The 14,196-nt window shown below is 40.7% G+C and overlaps 1 protein-coding gene across 1 annotated transcript in view; it reads right to left on the bottom strand.

Annotated features, from left to right (window-relative positions):
* The window catches only part of LOC145403139 (putative neural-cadherin 2), a 180,275-nt gene that overhangs the window by 80,307 nt on the left and 85,772 nt on the right, over positions 1-14,196 (bottom strand). The window contains exons 14-18 of the mRNA XM_080274964.1: positions 8,071-8,085; positions 4,473-4,618; positions 4,020-4,182; positions 2,449-2,724; positions 303-595 (exon numbers count right to left, since the gene is read on the bottom strand). Coding sequence (XP_080131090.1) covers positions 303-595; positions 2,449-2,724; positions 4,020-4,182; positions 4,473-4,618; positions 8,071-8,085 — 893 coding nt within the window. The remainder of the gene's footprint in view (positions 1-302; positions 596-2,448; positions 2,725-4,019; positions 4,183-4,472; positions 4,619-8,070; positions 8,086-14,196) is intronic.

Consider the following 14,196-nt stretch of genomic DNA (forward strand, 5'->3'; position numbering starts at 1 on the left):
TTTGTGCGCAGGTGCTGATATGTGATTATTCAAACTCTATCATGTACTCTGTATAGACTGTAGGAATTAGTGGCCAAGTGATGACATGAATTGGGAAACATAAACGATACTACTGTAATTTATAAATTTATGCATTACTGGCGGTACATATTAGTGCCCAAGTGACGATTTATGAAGTCGGATATACAATCGATCGTGCTTTATAAATGGTGCCTTAAGGGACAATGAGAATAAGCGCCCCCATTGATGACATGTGACGCTGGGTATACGAAAAAATATTTCCTTATAAGTTTGTGCCTTACTTGGTGCCTGAGTCTGTTGGAATACACCTGCCGCCATTGAGGCAGGCTTTAGGGAAACAGGTGTGGAGGTGGCGGTGGTCAGGTGGTAGCGGTGGGGTCTGACAGCCACACCCACGCCTCACCACCACCCTGGGGCCAACCACGGCGCTCACTTGGGCATCCACCACTTGGAACCCCGAGCCCAGTTCCACCCTCACCCAACACCCGTTCGTGCAGTCAGGGTGCTTGTGGTTCTCTGCACGACACTTTGTTATTCCTACGTCATGCACAGCCACACCCGCCGCCTCTGCAAGCTGTTGAGACAGAAAAAGGACGGAAGTACAATCTCAGGATGAAGTAAGAAACAGAATGATGACTGTGTTAAAAACATACTTTCATCAATATGCCAACAAAACCCACCACCTTGTCATAAGAACACCCACATTAATACCTCACGACACCCGTTCTGAATGAGACAGACATCTTACATCGAAGGTGGGTATTGGCTCTGAAGTGGTGACATGTGAAGGTGTGTGGAACGAAGGAAGAGTGCTGGGTCTCAGATAATTGACTATCATATCTGTTGTATGAGTAGAGTCTCACGCGTTAAAAAATATATATATATATATATATATATATATATATATATATATATATATATATATATATATATATATATATATATATGCATGCAGCTACGTACAATACAGTTTCTTTGGGATGGAAAGTTGCTCACTACACAATAAATTTTTACATCTGTTTGTTTATCTCAGGGGATCTTAACCTGGGGTCCATGGATCCCCAAGGGGTCCGTGGATTAGCTTCAGGAGGTCCGTGAAGGTCAGAATAATTAAGAACAATTTCTTGATTCCGTTTGGCATCATTAACTGACAAAAAAAAAAAAAAAATCGAGGTCTTGAAGAATTCTGGTGTTCATTTACACAACCCTACCCCCGTCTGGCAAAGCAAATTATGGGTGCTATGATTCCGTTTGCTACTACATACCTTTGTGAGTCAGGGTTTTCAGCGCTTGTTTCTATCAAAACGAAAAGTCGAAATCAACTGGATGTCAACGATGACATAAGTGTTTCCTTGTCAAAGACCACTCCACAAATTCATCTTCTTATTCAGGCCAAACAACAACCCTGTCACTGAAATGAACTTCTGAGCAGAATTAATGTTTTGTTTTGTTTAATTTGCACAAGTTGGATGTATTTCATTTTTTCATCGAGTGGCAATTAGCTTTTCCATGAACGAGTGGGAAACAACTCTTTGTAAAGACAGTTTTATAATTTGCGTATGTCATACACAGCGTGAGGCAGTTTTCAACAAAATAAAGTACATTCATTGCATGCAAAATGCTGTATTTGTGCTTATTTGCATTTTTGTAGGGAAGGGGTTCATAGCTTTCACTAGATTCGCGAAGGGGTCCGTGACTCAAAAAAGATTAAGAACCACTGGTTTATCTGGCTGTCCATATATTTGTTTATTTATCTGTCTACGTATCTACCTATCCAACAGTCAGTCGGTCTATCCGTCTCTCTGCTTGTTTGTTTGTCTATTCATCTGTCTGCCTATCTGAGTGTCTGTATCTATCTGTCTGTTCATCTGCCTGTCTATCTATTTGTCCACCTGTCTATTCTTATGCTTGTATAAATCAATATCTATCTACCTGTCTATAGATACTTATCTATCTATCTGTCCATCTATTAATATATCAATATCTATCTGTTTACCTATGTATATGTGTCTAACTACATCTCTCTACATTCATATCTATATATCTCTCTACCTATCAACCTATCTATGTCTACCTATCTATCTACCCACCTAAATCTCTGTAAACCAAGGCTACTCAATGACTCAAGGGCCAAATCCGGCCCTTGAGTCGTTTTTGTTTGGCCCTTTGACCGTCTCAGAAGAATGAAAATAAACAAATAAACAAGTACAGAACAAAGCTTTGCGTTCTTATTTTTATTTTTGGATTTAGCGGAAAATGTAAACTCAAATAATATCTGAATTTCTCGTTTCTCTGTGTGTGTGTTTAGATAGAGGGGAAAAATACAGGTAAAATAATGTATGGCCCTTTGGTTAATCTGAGTTTCATAATTCGGCCCTGGTTCTAGAGTAGTTCATTAGCCCTGATCTATATCCAAGTCACACACACCTGCCGTCTGTGGTATAGCAATACATGGTCCAGGTTGTCAACACCAGACGATGTTAGCCACACTCGGGTCTTCTCTGGGATCACCAGTTTCTCCGACCACTTTTCAGTTCCTCCACTCCCTCCTCCTCGCTCTTCCTCCCCGGTCACGTGATTTTCAAGGCCACGTACCGCCTGGCTTGGTGCGACATCGCTGAGCCAGGCCAGGACATTCTTGCCGCCGTCCCCAACCCAAGACTGAGCTGCTTCCACGACGCGATCTAAGAGTGAGGGTCCGTCCTGCAACATCCAAAAAAACTATGTTAAGCCCTTGAATCCAATGATCTATATCTCCATCTTCCTCTTGCTACCTCAGACGACTGATTTCTAACTAGGTAGGATTCCATGCACTGACTGGATTCATGAAGGCTGTATCTAACTACCCCAGTTTGGAAAGCATCTCCTTGGCCAAAAGAAATCGTCTGAGGGTAACAAGGATAAAGTAAATAGAAAGTCCTCAGAGGGATGCGATAAAATGCAAAGAAGAGAAAATCCCTCCAAGGCTAAGTGAGTTTGGGGTAACCACAATGAAAAAGGTCAGATTTCTTAACCACTGAACTGACGACCATACTGTGCTCATTTGAGTCACCCCTCTTATTTTCTTCTTTAACCTGATTGTTGTTTTCCAAGCTACACGTTTATCTGCACCATTCCAGTCGTGCCCTAACCTCAAGGCGTTCTTGGCATCTTATTCCACTGTTTCCATGATCTGCCAGCCGGGGATACTTCTTTCTATTATGACCAAGTTTCTACAGTGTTTCACTCACCTACTACACAAAACTCGAACTCAACTGAATAGGCTGCACATTTATCGTTTCCAGGCCAAATACACGGCATTTTGTGCTTCAGTCGGGTAGGATATTTCCTTTCCAATCGCCAGAACGCGGTTATCTTGACTCCTATTGATATCCATGTCTCCAAATCACTTTAGCCTAATTGTGCACATCACGTTTCTAACGCTCTCTATGCCATGTCCTTTATATTGTTGTGTGAAAACGACACGTGCAGTTTAACATCATCAATGTTGGAAGAGCACAAGTCAAAGAACAGAAATGAGTTACTTGAGAGGAGCATGTGAAGTTACACGGAGAGACAGACAGGCAAATATGGAAGAAAAAGTGTTGTGGTGCTGATATGGATGCGACTGAAAGTGAGAAATATTTTGAAACTATTTTGGCCATGTGGAGAGAATGGTGAACGAGAGACTGAGCAGAAGACTGTATGTTGGTGAGGTGAATGGGAAGAAGGAAGGGGAGACCAAGGATGAAATGATGGGATGAAGCGGAGAGATATATGAGAGAGAAGGGAGTGGGGAAGGGGAGACCAAGGCTTGAAGGGATGGAGTGGAGAGATATATGAGAAAGAGGGGGGGGAGGGGAGACCAAGGATGAAATGAGGGGATGGAGTGGAGAGATATATAAGAGAGCGGGGGAGGGGGGTGAGTTTGAGGTGAAGGCGATCAACTGTCAGAGGACAGGGCTATGTGGAGGCTAAAGTGTCTGGGAATGGATGGATAGATACCATCATCCTCTCACCTGAGCCTCGGGCGTGATGACCAGGTAAGGATGTATGTCCAGAGTGAGAAGCGTGGCCCTAGTGACCTCACGAGGGGTTAGGGACTTCACCTCCACTGTGACATTGGCCGATACGTTGACCTGACCCTGTCTCAAGTCCGTCACCAGAAACTGCAACTCGTATCTGACCAAGGGAAACGTGGATGATGCATCGAAGAATATATCTTTGGTCATTATTTGTCAACCTCATCCTTATCTTTATCATTATCACCATCATCATCATCATCACCATCATCATCATCATCAACAACAGCATTAATATCACTGCATCAGGTTAAGTGATATGTCTTGTGGTGAAAAGTCTATATCTGACCCAGCCTGATAAAAAAAAAGCTGTACTAATCTATGTAATCATCTGACGACATTAAGAATACAACACAAAAGACGCCATCATACATGAGGACATATTCACACCTTCCTTCAGGGGTGACGGTATCCATGGAGAGTTGCCCGCTGGAGGGGTTGAGGAAAAAACTTTTATAGTGGTGGTATTTCCAGGCGTAGGTTTTGTCGCCATCATCAGCATCAGGATCCCGTACGTAAACCCGGCCAAGAGGAACCTTGTCTGCGTTCACTGGCATCTGATAAGAAATTACTATATATATATATATATATATATATATATATATATATATATATATATATATATATATATATATATATATACTGAAAAAAAAGAGATAATAAACCATATACTGAAAAAAAAGAGATAATAAACCACAATGCTTAGCTTTCGTGGATTATGAAAAGGCTTTCGACTCTGCAGAAACAACGGCTATACTGAACTAATTTGCATGAACAAGGTATAAATGAAACATATCAAAAACTCCAAGAGAATATATATGTGAAGGGCACTGCAGTGGTACGGCTATACAAAGATACAGAGAAGATGAAGATCGGCAAGGGGGTGTGACAGGGAGACTGTAGCACCAGTCGAGCAGGGCAGTACTCCCAAGGTGGATGGAAAGCTGATGACAGGGAGAGCTGGAGCTCCCGTTTCATCAGCCCTCGGGACTAGGTCCCGACCATCCCCCTTTGCTGAATTTTTTCAGTGTCTCAGTAACACAGACAGTAGGCCAGCATGCTCTCCAATACAAGTTTCTCTATCAACACCAAACTACATGCACAGTACACACCACACTTCCTTTTCAGAATTTGGAAAAAAAAAAAAAAATAACGTCGAATAACATAGCCCCGGAGTCCCCGGGGGGGGGGGAATAAATACCCCCACCTTCTGCCCCTCTCCCGGTGACGACTCAAGATGCATGGAACCACTGTCCGACTCACTTCTTCATTTCTGCAACATTCGTGGCCTTTCCTCTAACTTTCGCTCTGTTGAGCACCACCTCTCCTTCTCTAAACCTCACCTTCTTTTTCTAACTGAGACTCAGCTGTCTGAGGCAACTGACAGCAGACCCTTTTCTGTATCCTCTTACTTTCTCTATACTCATTTCAAAGCCAAAGGTGGCTGTTGTGTATATATACGCAACAACTTATCTTGTTCTCGTATTCCTGAACTTGATTCTTCTGAATTCTCTACACTCTGGCTTCGGCTTTCCTGTCATTCTCTGACTAAATATATCTGTGCTGTTTACTTATCTCCTAATTCTACTAACTATTAAAAATTCTTTGATTATCTGACTTCTACGATGGAACACATTCTATCCATTTCTCCTTCTCTGAAATCTCCATTGTAGGAGATTTCAATGTTCACCACCACCTTTGGCTCTCCTCTCCTTTCACTGATCCACCTGGTGAACAAGCCTACACCTTTTCTATCCTTAATGACCTAGAGTGCTTGTACAGCACCCTACCCGTATCCCTGACCGCCTTGGAGAGAGCTCCAACATACTTGACCTCTTCCTTACAACTAATCCTTCCGCTTACACTGTTAATCTTTTCTCTCCATTGGGCTCCTCCGATCGCAACCTTATCACCTTAACCTGTTCTATCGCTCCAGTACGGCCTGCGGACCCTCCAAAGAAATGTTGTCTGTGGCACTTTGGAGCTGCGGATTGGGAGGCCCTCAGGCAGTACTTCTTTGATTTTCCCTGGAATGATTATTGCTTCCATGGCCGGGAGCCATCTGGGTGTGCCTTGCTCATTACGGAGGTTATTCTCTCGGGCGTGGAAGCATACATTCCTTCCTCATATCCTTTAACTATTGCACGAAAGCCTTGGTTTAATCACGCTTGTTCTAATGCTGTCTGCAACAAGGAGAGGGCCTATAAAAGGTACCGAAGCCAACCCACCCCTGAATCACATCTTTTATTCGTTTCTGCCTGGGATCGTGTTAAGTCTGTTCTTCGCTCTGCTAAAAATAATTTCATCCATACTAAATGCTCTCAACTCTCTAACTCGAATTCTTCCCGCTCCTTCTGGCACCTTGCCAAAAATCTTTCTAACAACTTTCCCTCATCATCCTTCCCTCCTCTTTTCTACTCTGATGGCTCTGTATCTATTTCTTCTACTGATAAAGCACATCTCTTCGCTCAGACTTTTTCCTCCAATTCCACCTTAGACGATTCCGGTGCTGTTCCTCCATCAATTCCCCCCACTGACTTCCTCATGGCTGACATTAAAATTTCTTCAGCTGATGTATTTTTTGCCAACACAGGCCTCAATACTAATAAGGCATATGGGCCTGATGGAGTCCCTCCAGTTGTTCTCAAGATCTGTGCTTCTGTGCTTACACCCTGCCTAGGCAAACTCTTTCCCCTATGTCCATCAACTTGCACCTTTCCTTCTTGCTGGAAGTTTGCTCTCATTCAGCCAGTCCCAAAGAAGGGTGACCATTCCTCTAACTATCGGCCAATTGCTTTAACATCCTGTATCTCAAAAGTTTTCGAGTCTATTCTTAATAGAGAAATTTTAGAGCATCTTTCCTATCACAACCTTCTTTCTGATCGTCAGTATGGGTTCCGTCAGGGACGCTCCACTGGCGATCTTCTCATCTACCTTTCAGACTCCTGGTCATCCTCCTTTCGGGACTTTGGCGAAAGCTTTGCCATTGCACTTGACATCTCACAGGCTTTCGATCGAGTCTGGCATAAATCTCTAATATCCAAACAGACCTCTTACTGTTTCTATCCTTCTATCTGTGCCTTCATCTCTAGCTTCCTTTCTGGTCGTTCTATAGCCGCTGTTGTAGACGGCCATCGTTCTTCTCCTAGATCTATTAACAGTGGTGTTCCTCAGGGCTCTGTCCTATCACCAACCCTCTTCCTTTTATTCATCAATGACCTTCTAAGCTGTACATCTAACCCTATCCACTCATACGCTGATGACTCCACCCTTCACCTTTCCATTCGATTCCTGCAACGTCCATCTCAGTAGTTACTTCAACAAACAAGGATGAGGCTATGGCACACCTAATGTCTGACTTGGCTCGTATCTCTGACTGGGGTAAAAATAATCTGGTTGTTTTTAATGCATCAAAGACTCAGTTTTTGCACCTATCAACCCGACAAAATCTTCAACAGGTATACCCACTAATGTTTAATAATATTCAGCTTAATCCTGCATCATCCTTGAACATGCTTGGGGTGTCATTTACTCGGGACTTATCTTGGAAAGATCATATTACATCTCTTGTAAAATCTGCTTCCAAGAGATTGGGTGTGCTAAGCCGACTCCGTTCCTTCTTTACCCCTGCACAATTGTTGACTCTATACAGTGGTTTTATCCACCCCTGCGTGGAGTACAACTCTCATGTGTGGGGAGGCTCCCCACATACAGCTCTTCTCAATAGAGCGGAGTCAAAGGCTTTTCGCCTCATTAACTCTCCTCCTCTTACTGACTCCCTTCAACCTGTCTTTCGCCGCACTGTTGCATCTTTATCTCTTTTCTGTCGCTACTTCAATGCTCACTACTCCTCTGAACTGTCTGCTTGCATTCCTCCACCTCTACGACGGGCGCGTAGCACCCGTCTAGCAGCAAACTCTCATCCTTTTTCTGTCCAACTCTCTAATGCAAGAGTTAACTGTTACTCCCAGTCCTTCATTTATGCAACTGGTGAACTCTGGAACTGTCTCCCTCTGTCTGTATTTCCTGCTTCTTATGATCTCCAGTCTTTCAAAGGCAGTGTGTCCAGGCATCTCGAAATGATCGGATCTTGAATTTGGCTCTCTCTTGTACTTTGTTTTTCTCTTGGAAGGAAGTTTTGCTGGCTCGTTGCCTTTGGTTCCTTCTTCCTCACATTAAAAAAAAAAAAAAATCTACGCGGCTCACAGCATGCCTTGAAAGCATTTTTAGAAAACTCTAATGGGAAAATAGGGGACTAAACATTGAGGGAGAGAATCTCAACCACCAAGAATTTGCAGATGACATCCTTCTAATATAAGAGAACCCATAAGAGTTACAAGTTATGCTGAATGACCTAAATAAAGAAAGCCTTGAAGCAGGTCTGAAAATGAACAGAAATAAAACAAGTCATGTACAATGATAAAGAACACCTCAGGGTACTCAGAGTAGAAGAAGTAGTTCTTGAGAAAGTAGAAGAGCACAACTACCTAGGCCAAGTGATTAAGCTTGCAAAGGATAAGGACCATGAGATTAAAAGACGATCACCCTGGGAGGGAAAGCATTTGGTAAGCACAGAAACATCATGAATAGATCTCTACCAAATTGCCTTAAACGTAAAGTGTACAATCAGTGCATATTACCAACCATGACCTATGGCTCAGAAACTAGGAAACTAACAAAAGCAATGACAAATAAACTTAGAAGTGCACAGAGAGAAATGGAGAGATCGATGTTGGGAGTGACACTGAGAGACAAGAAGAGAGCATCATGGATAAGACAGGAAACCAAAATGAAAGATGTTTTGGAGTGATAAAAGAGCAGAAATGGAGATGGGCGGGACATGTAGCAAGAAGGAAGGACAACACGTGGAGTGAGAGACTAAATGAGTGGACCCCTAGAGATGGAAAACGTTGCAGGAAACGACCTGACACAAGGTGTAGAGATGAGACAGAAAAAAAAAGCAGGTGTAATTATGACTGAGAGGGGCAAAATGTCGCGAGTCATGGAAAGGGTTAAAAAAGGCCATTGTCCAGCAGTGAACTTCTAATGGCTGACGATGATGATGATATACAGTATGTGTGTGTGTGTGTGTGTGTGTGTGTGTGTGTGTGTGTGTGTGTGTGTGTGTGTGTGATTCAGCAATAGCTGTTGCGATTACTTTGAAGGGATGGCCAGGGTCAAATGAAGTCAGGTATATAATGTACAGAGACGTTCGCATCAAAACACTCGGTAAGCCCAGCTTTAAGCATACTGATTAAAATACCTTTGCTACTGATGTGCAAAGTTGCTCGCTAAACCCCGCTAAAAGTCTCGGAATCGAGATGCAATGATATCGATTTTGTTTTCTCTTTTTCTTTCATAATTCCAGAACAAAAAGCCGTAGGCTACAAATGGGTGTTACGCACCAGAACACTGTTCAGCAACCCTTTTTTTTTTTTTTTTTTATCTCAGCCTCGGGACAGTATTAGAGCAAACAGTACACGATTACATCCTAAAGCATTCTGTAGCATTCAGACCACCTCTTAGAATACGTAAAATTCCATGGATTCATGTTGCCTGCTCCATGGAAGTTATTTTATCAGTAATTCCAACAGCAATTATCATTGTAGTTAAAAGTCGTTTTATGGTATAGCTAATATATACATGGTTGCCAGCTTTCATAAAGATGTCATAAACTAGAAAAAAATATAAAGTGCTTGTTAAGATGTGGGGATGAAAAACTGCTGAAGGAGTTGAGACAGCACAGAAACAAGAGAGCATGTGGAATGGAAAGCGATCCAGATTTCTATGCCTTTTACTTTATTCCACACTACACAGAAGAGGTTTGTAGCTGATAGAATGTAGTAATGGGTAAAGAACTCTGAATCTCCTCCCGTCCCAAAATAATGCTCTCTTATATGTTTATTTCTCATCATATTTCTTCACTTTTTCCATCCCTACATCTTAATAATTTTCGAATAAATTATTTTTTAACACACACACACACACACACACACACACACACACACACACACACACACACACACATACATACATACATACATACACTATATAAGTATACTGTATTTATGTATGTAAACGAAAAATAAACATATATATATATATATATATATATATATATATATACACACACACCGGTATATGCAATATGCCACCGGGTTGATTGAATACCTCTAAGAGCGAGGCCTCGCAGCCACGTCGCCACTGCGGGTCTAAAAGGTGTGAGAGCATCATGTAATGTGATATTTCTTTTCGGATTCCTACACCCCGACCCATTGCAGGGGGGACGTCAGTGAATTTTAGTTAATGCGGCCACAATGGATGACAAATAAATGAGAATGGCGTTTTAACCGTTAGATGTATTCACTCGACCCGGCTGTAGGCTATGTTGCAGTGTCATTCTCCATTTATACTGGTATATATATATATATATATATATATATATATATATATATATATATATATATATATATATATATATATATATATATATATATATATATATATATATATATATATATAATATATATATATATATATATATATATATATATATATATATATATATATATATATATATATATATATATATATATATATATTTCAGCCATTGGAAGCCCACTGCTGAAAAAAGGCCTCCCCCAACCTTCCCCACTGATTCCTTGACTGAGCCAATCTTTGCCACGATTTCCCTACAAACTTCTCTCTCTCATCAGTCTACCTCCCGCTTGGCCTTTTTCTGCCACACTCACAGTCTCTTGGTGTCCACCCAGTCAGCCTCTTGCTACACAGTTATCTCTTATTTTTGCTATATGTCCTGCCCACTTCCATTTCTGTTCTTTTATTACTTCTATAATGTCTTTAACTTTAGTCAGCTCTCTCACCCAAGTTGATCTTTTCCTATCCCTTGAAGATGTTTCCAACAATGACCTCTCCATTGGTCTTTGAAAACGGACTAGTTGATTTTCCATCAATTTTGTCAGTTTCCAGGCCTCACAATCGTACTTCATAGCAGGGGTTATAAATTCGTTGTATACTTTTCGTTTCATACATACTGGCAAGTTACTTTTTATGTCTTTATGTTTACTGAAAGGTTTCCATCCAATTGCAATGCGTCTTTTTACTTCGCTATCATGGTTTTATGTTAGTTTTAGTATTGCCCCAAGTAATTGTACTCCTAGATTTCTTCAAGAATTTCTTCGCTCATTCTGCTGACGCTCTTTGGTGTATTTGGTTTACTTTAGTTTTACTATATTTCATCTTTCGTCCTACTTTGAGACTTTGTCTATTTAGGTCATTTAACATTTCTTGCAATGCCCCTGCTGTTTCTGGGATTAGGATAATGTCATCTTCAAATTTTAAATCGTTTAGGTTTTCCCCATCTATGTTTACTCCTTTGTTCTCCCATCTAGCTTTCTTAAAATACTTTCTAGGCATTCTGTAAATGATTTTGGTGAAATTGTATGACTTACGCCCTTCTCAGTCTTAACTTTTTCTGAGTCTTTATGTAATTTAATTGTAGCAGTTCCCTCTTTATATATGTTTTCGAGCAGTTTTACAATGTTCTCATTTACTCCTTGTTCCCATAATGAATTTGTAATTGCTGTATGGTCCACTGAGTCAGAAGCCATTTTGCAGTCAACAAAACCTAAGCACAGCGGTTTAGTATATTCTGTAAGATTCTCAATTAGCTGATTCACTGGGTGTAGATGATCAGTAGTTGAATACCCGCTTTGGAATCCTGACTGCTCACTAGGTTGATTTTCTTCCAAATTTGTTGTTATTCTGTTCATAAGGACGTTAATGAAGAGTTGTAAATAGCTGGTAACAAGCTAAAGAGTCGATAATTACCAAGATCTTTTGAGCCGCCATTCTTGCAAGGCAAAATAACTGTTGCATTACACGATATTTTGGGAATTTTCTTTTTTATACACTGAGTAAATAAGTGGGCAAGCCTGTTTTGTAATTCAACTCCTGCATTCGGCAGGAAATCTGCTACCATTTTATCTTCCCCTGAGGCCTTCCCTTTTTTCATACTTTTAAGAGAAATGTTTACTTCGTCTGCTGTTACCTCAGGTATTTCACTTCTGTCAACTGAAAAGTTAGCTATTGGTACTATTATCTTTGATGCATACAGTTCTTTGTAAAATTCTTCACCTCACATCACCATCCAATCTCTACATATAATGACGTCACCATTTTTGTATTTCAATGATATAATTTGGTGCTTTCCTAATGCCACTTTACTTTGGACCTGTTGCAGACTTTTTCCTTTTTCGATGGTTTCTTTGATCTGATCCATGTTTCTACTTCTTTTTTCTTATCTCTGTCTCATGTTGATAAATTTATTCAATTCTGCTGTTTCTATTTCATCTTTCTTGGTTTTTACCCTTATCTTCTTTCTTCTTTTCATGAGCTCGAGGGTCATTATTGAATATTTGATGGCTTTGGTTGTATTAGCTTCCCCTACTACCTCTGCTGATTCTCTTAGCATTTTTGTTAGTTTATCAATCAACTTATCGGTGTCACACTCAGCATAACTTAGGCCTTAAATCTGTTCATTATTTCTAATGGGAAGCATTCTTTGTTTTTGCACACTTTAATTGGGCATATATTTTCATTTTCAGTTTCTTTTTCTCACTTCTGAAATTGACTCTGGCTGTGCAACCCACCATTCTATGGTCACTTCCTATACTTATTTTGTTGATAACTGTGACATTTATGATCGTGTTATTATTATCTGTTATAATGAAGTTGATTTAATTTTTTGTTTCCCCACTGGACATTTTCAGATCCATTTTCTCCCTGTTCATTTGTGACAGAATGTGTTCATTATTCTCATGTTATACATTTCACCAAAATTTACCTCCATTTCACCTCTGTCATTCTTTTCTCCCACTCAGAATTTTCCCATACATGCTTCTCCATTTATCGATTTGCCCACGTTTGCATTGAAGTCTCCCGTGAGTATAGTATATCTTATCTTCTTCCCTAATCTGGGAGATGTCGTCATTGAATGTTTTTATATTTTCATTTGAGCTTTGAGAAGGCTTTGTATATACTTTTATTACTTTCAGGGTGTATCTTTTGCGTAGTGTAATTACAGTCCATGCTGCTATGTCAGATACACTGCTGAATTTAACAATGTTCTTTGCAAGACTTCAGTTAAGTAGAAATCCTACATCACTAACTGTTTCATACTGATTTCCTCTGTAGCAAAATAGGTTGTTGCTGTACTGGAGCTGAAATAATTTTTCTCATTTCCTGTGGATCTCACTCAGACCTATAATATCCCAACTAATGTTTTCTAATTCAGTCATTTAAATATCAAGTTTGTAATCTTCTGTGAGGCTTCTTACACTGTATTATATATCTTCATGGATTTCAGTTTGTTTAATGCCCCAGTCTCTGATCTGCCGAGACAGTGCCTCTCTTTCGGTGGCTCTCACTCACTTTCGGTAGGACTCACTCACTTTCGGTGGCACCCTGCCTATATGCACAGGAGAAAGTGTGGTTGATCCTTAAAAGACAGTGATCCCACAGGAATGCCCGTGAAATAATTAACAGCAGAATTCATGTTTGGCTGGGGGGAATTGTGGCAAATAATCTCACTTCCCTGTCACATAGTTTCTGGTGAAATGTAAATTTTGTGCCACCTTATTCAGTATATTCGATGGAGCCCTGTATATCTATAGGGGGGCCTACGGTTCGCACCGTCTATGATGGTACCTTGTATATCTGCAAGGCCTTCCTCTATATGCCACCTGGGGACGCGTCAGGTAGCAGTGGGATCCTGCCCCTGCATTAAATGAAATATATTATTAAGGCTGCCCTGATCATGAAAGTGTTAATGCAACCAGTATTAACATATTTAAGCTCCTATGCTTACCCAACTGATAAAAGCAGTCTGGCTCTAACTGGAACAGAACACTAGAGTTGTTCCGATCATGGTAGTGTCCAGTCAAAGAGACAACTATCGTCCCACTTCCGCCGGAAGAAAATTTACCACTACAGAAATGCAATGAAAACCCTATCTCCCCCAGTGTGTGTTTCAGATTGTCCTGTATTTCCGCCATGAATTCGTCAGACATTAGGAAATACTTGTGTCTCTGAC

The sequence above is a fragment of the Coenobita brevimanus genome, chromosome 60, assembly GCF_032717465.1.
Source record: "Coenobita brevimanus isolate Jiangsu-jjx chromosome 60, ASM3271746v2, whole genome shotgun sequence".
In the NCBI taxonomy this organism is placed as follows: domain Eukaryota; kingdom Metazoa; phylum Arthropoda; class Malacostraca; order Decapoda; family Coenobitidae; genus Coenobita; species Coenobita brevimanus.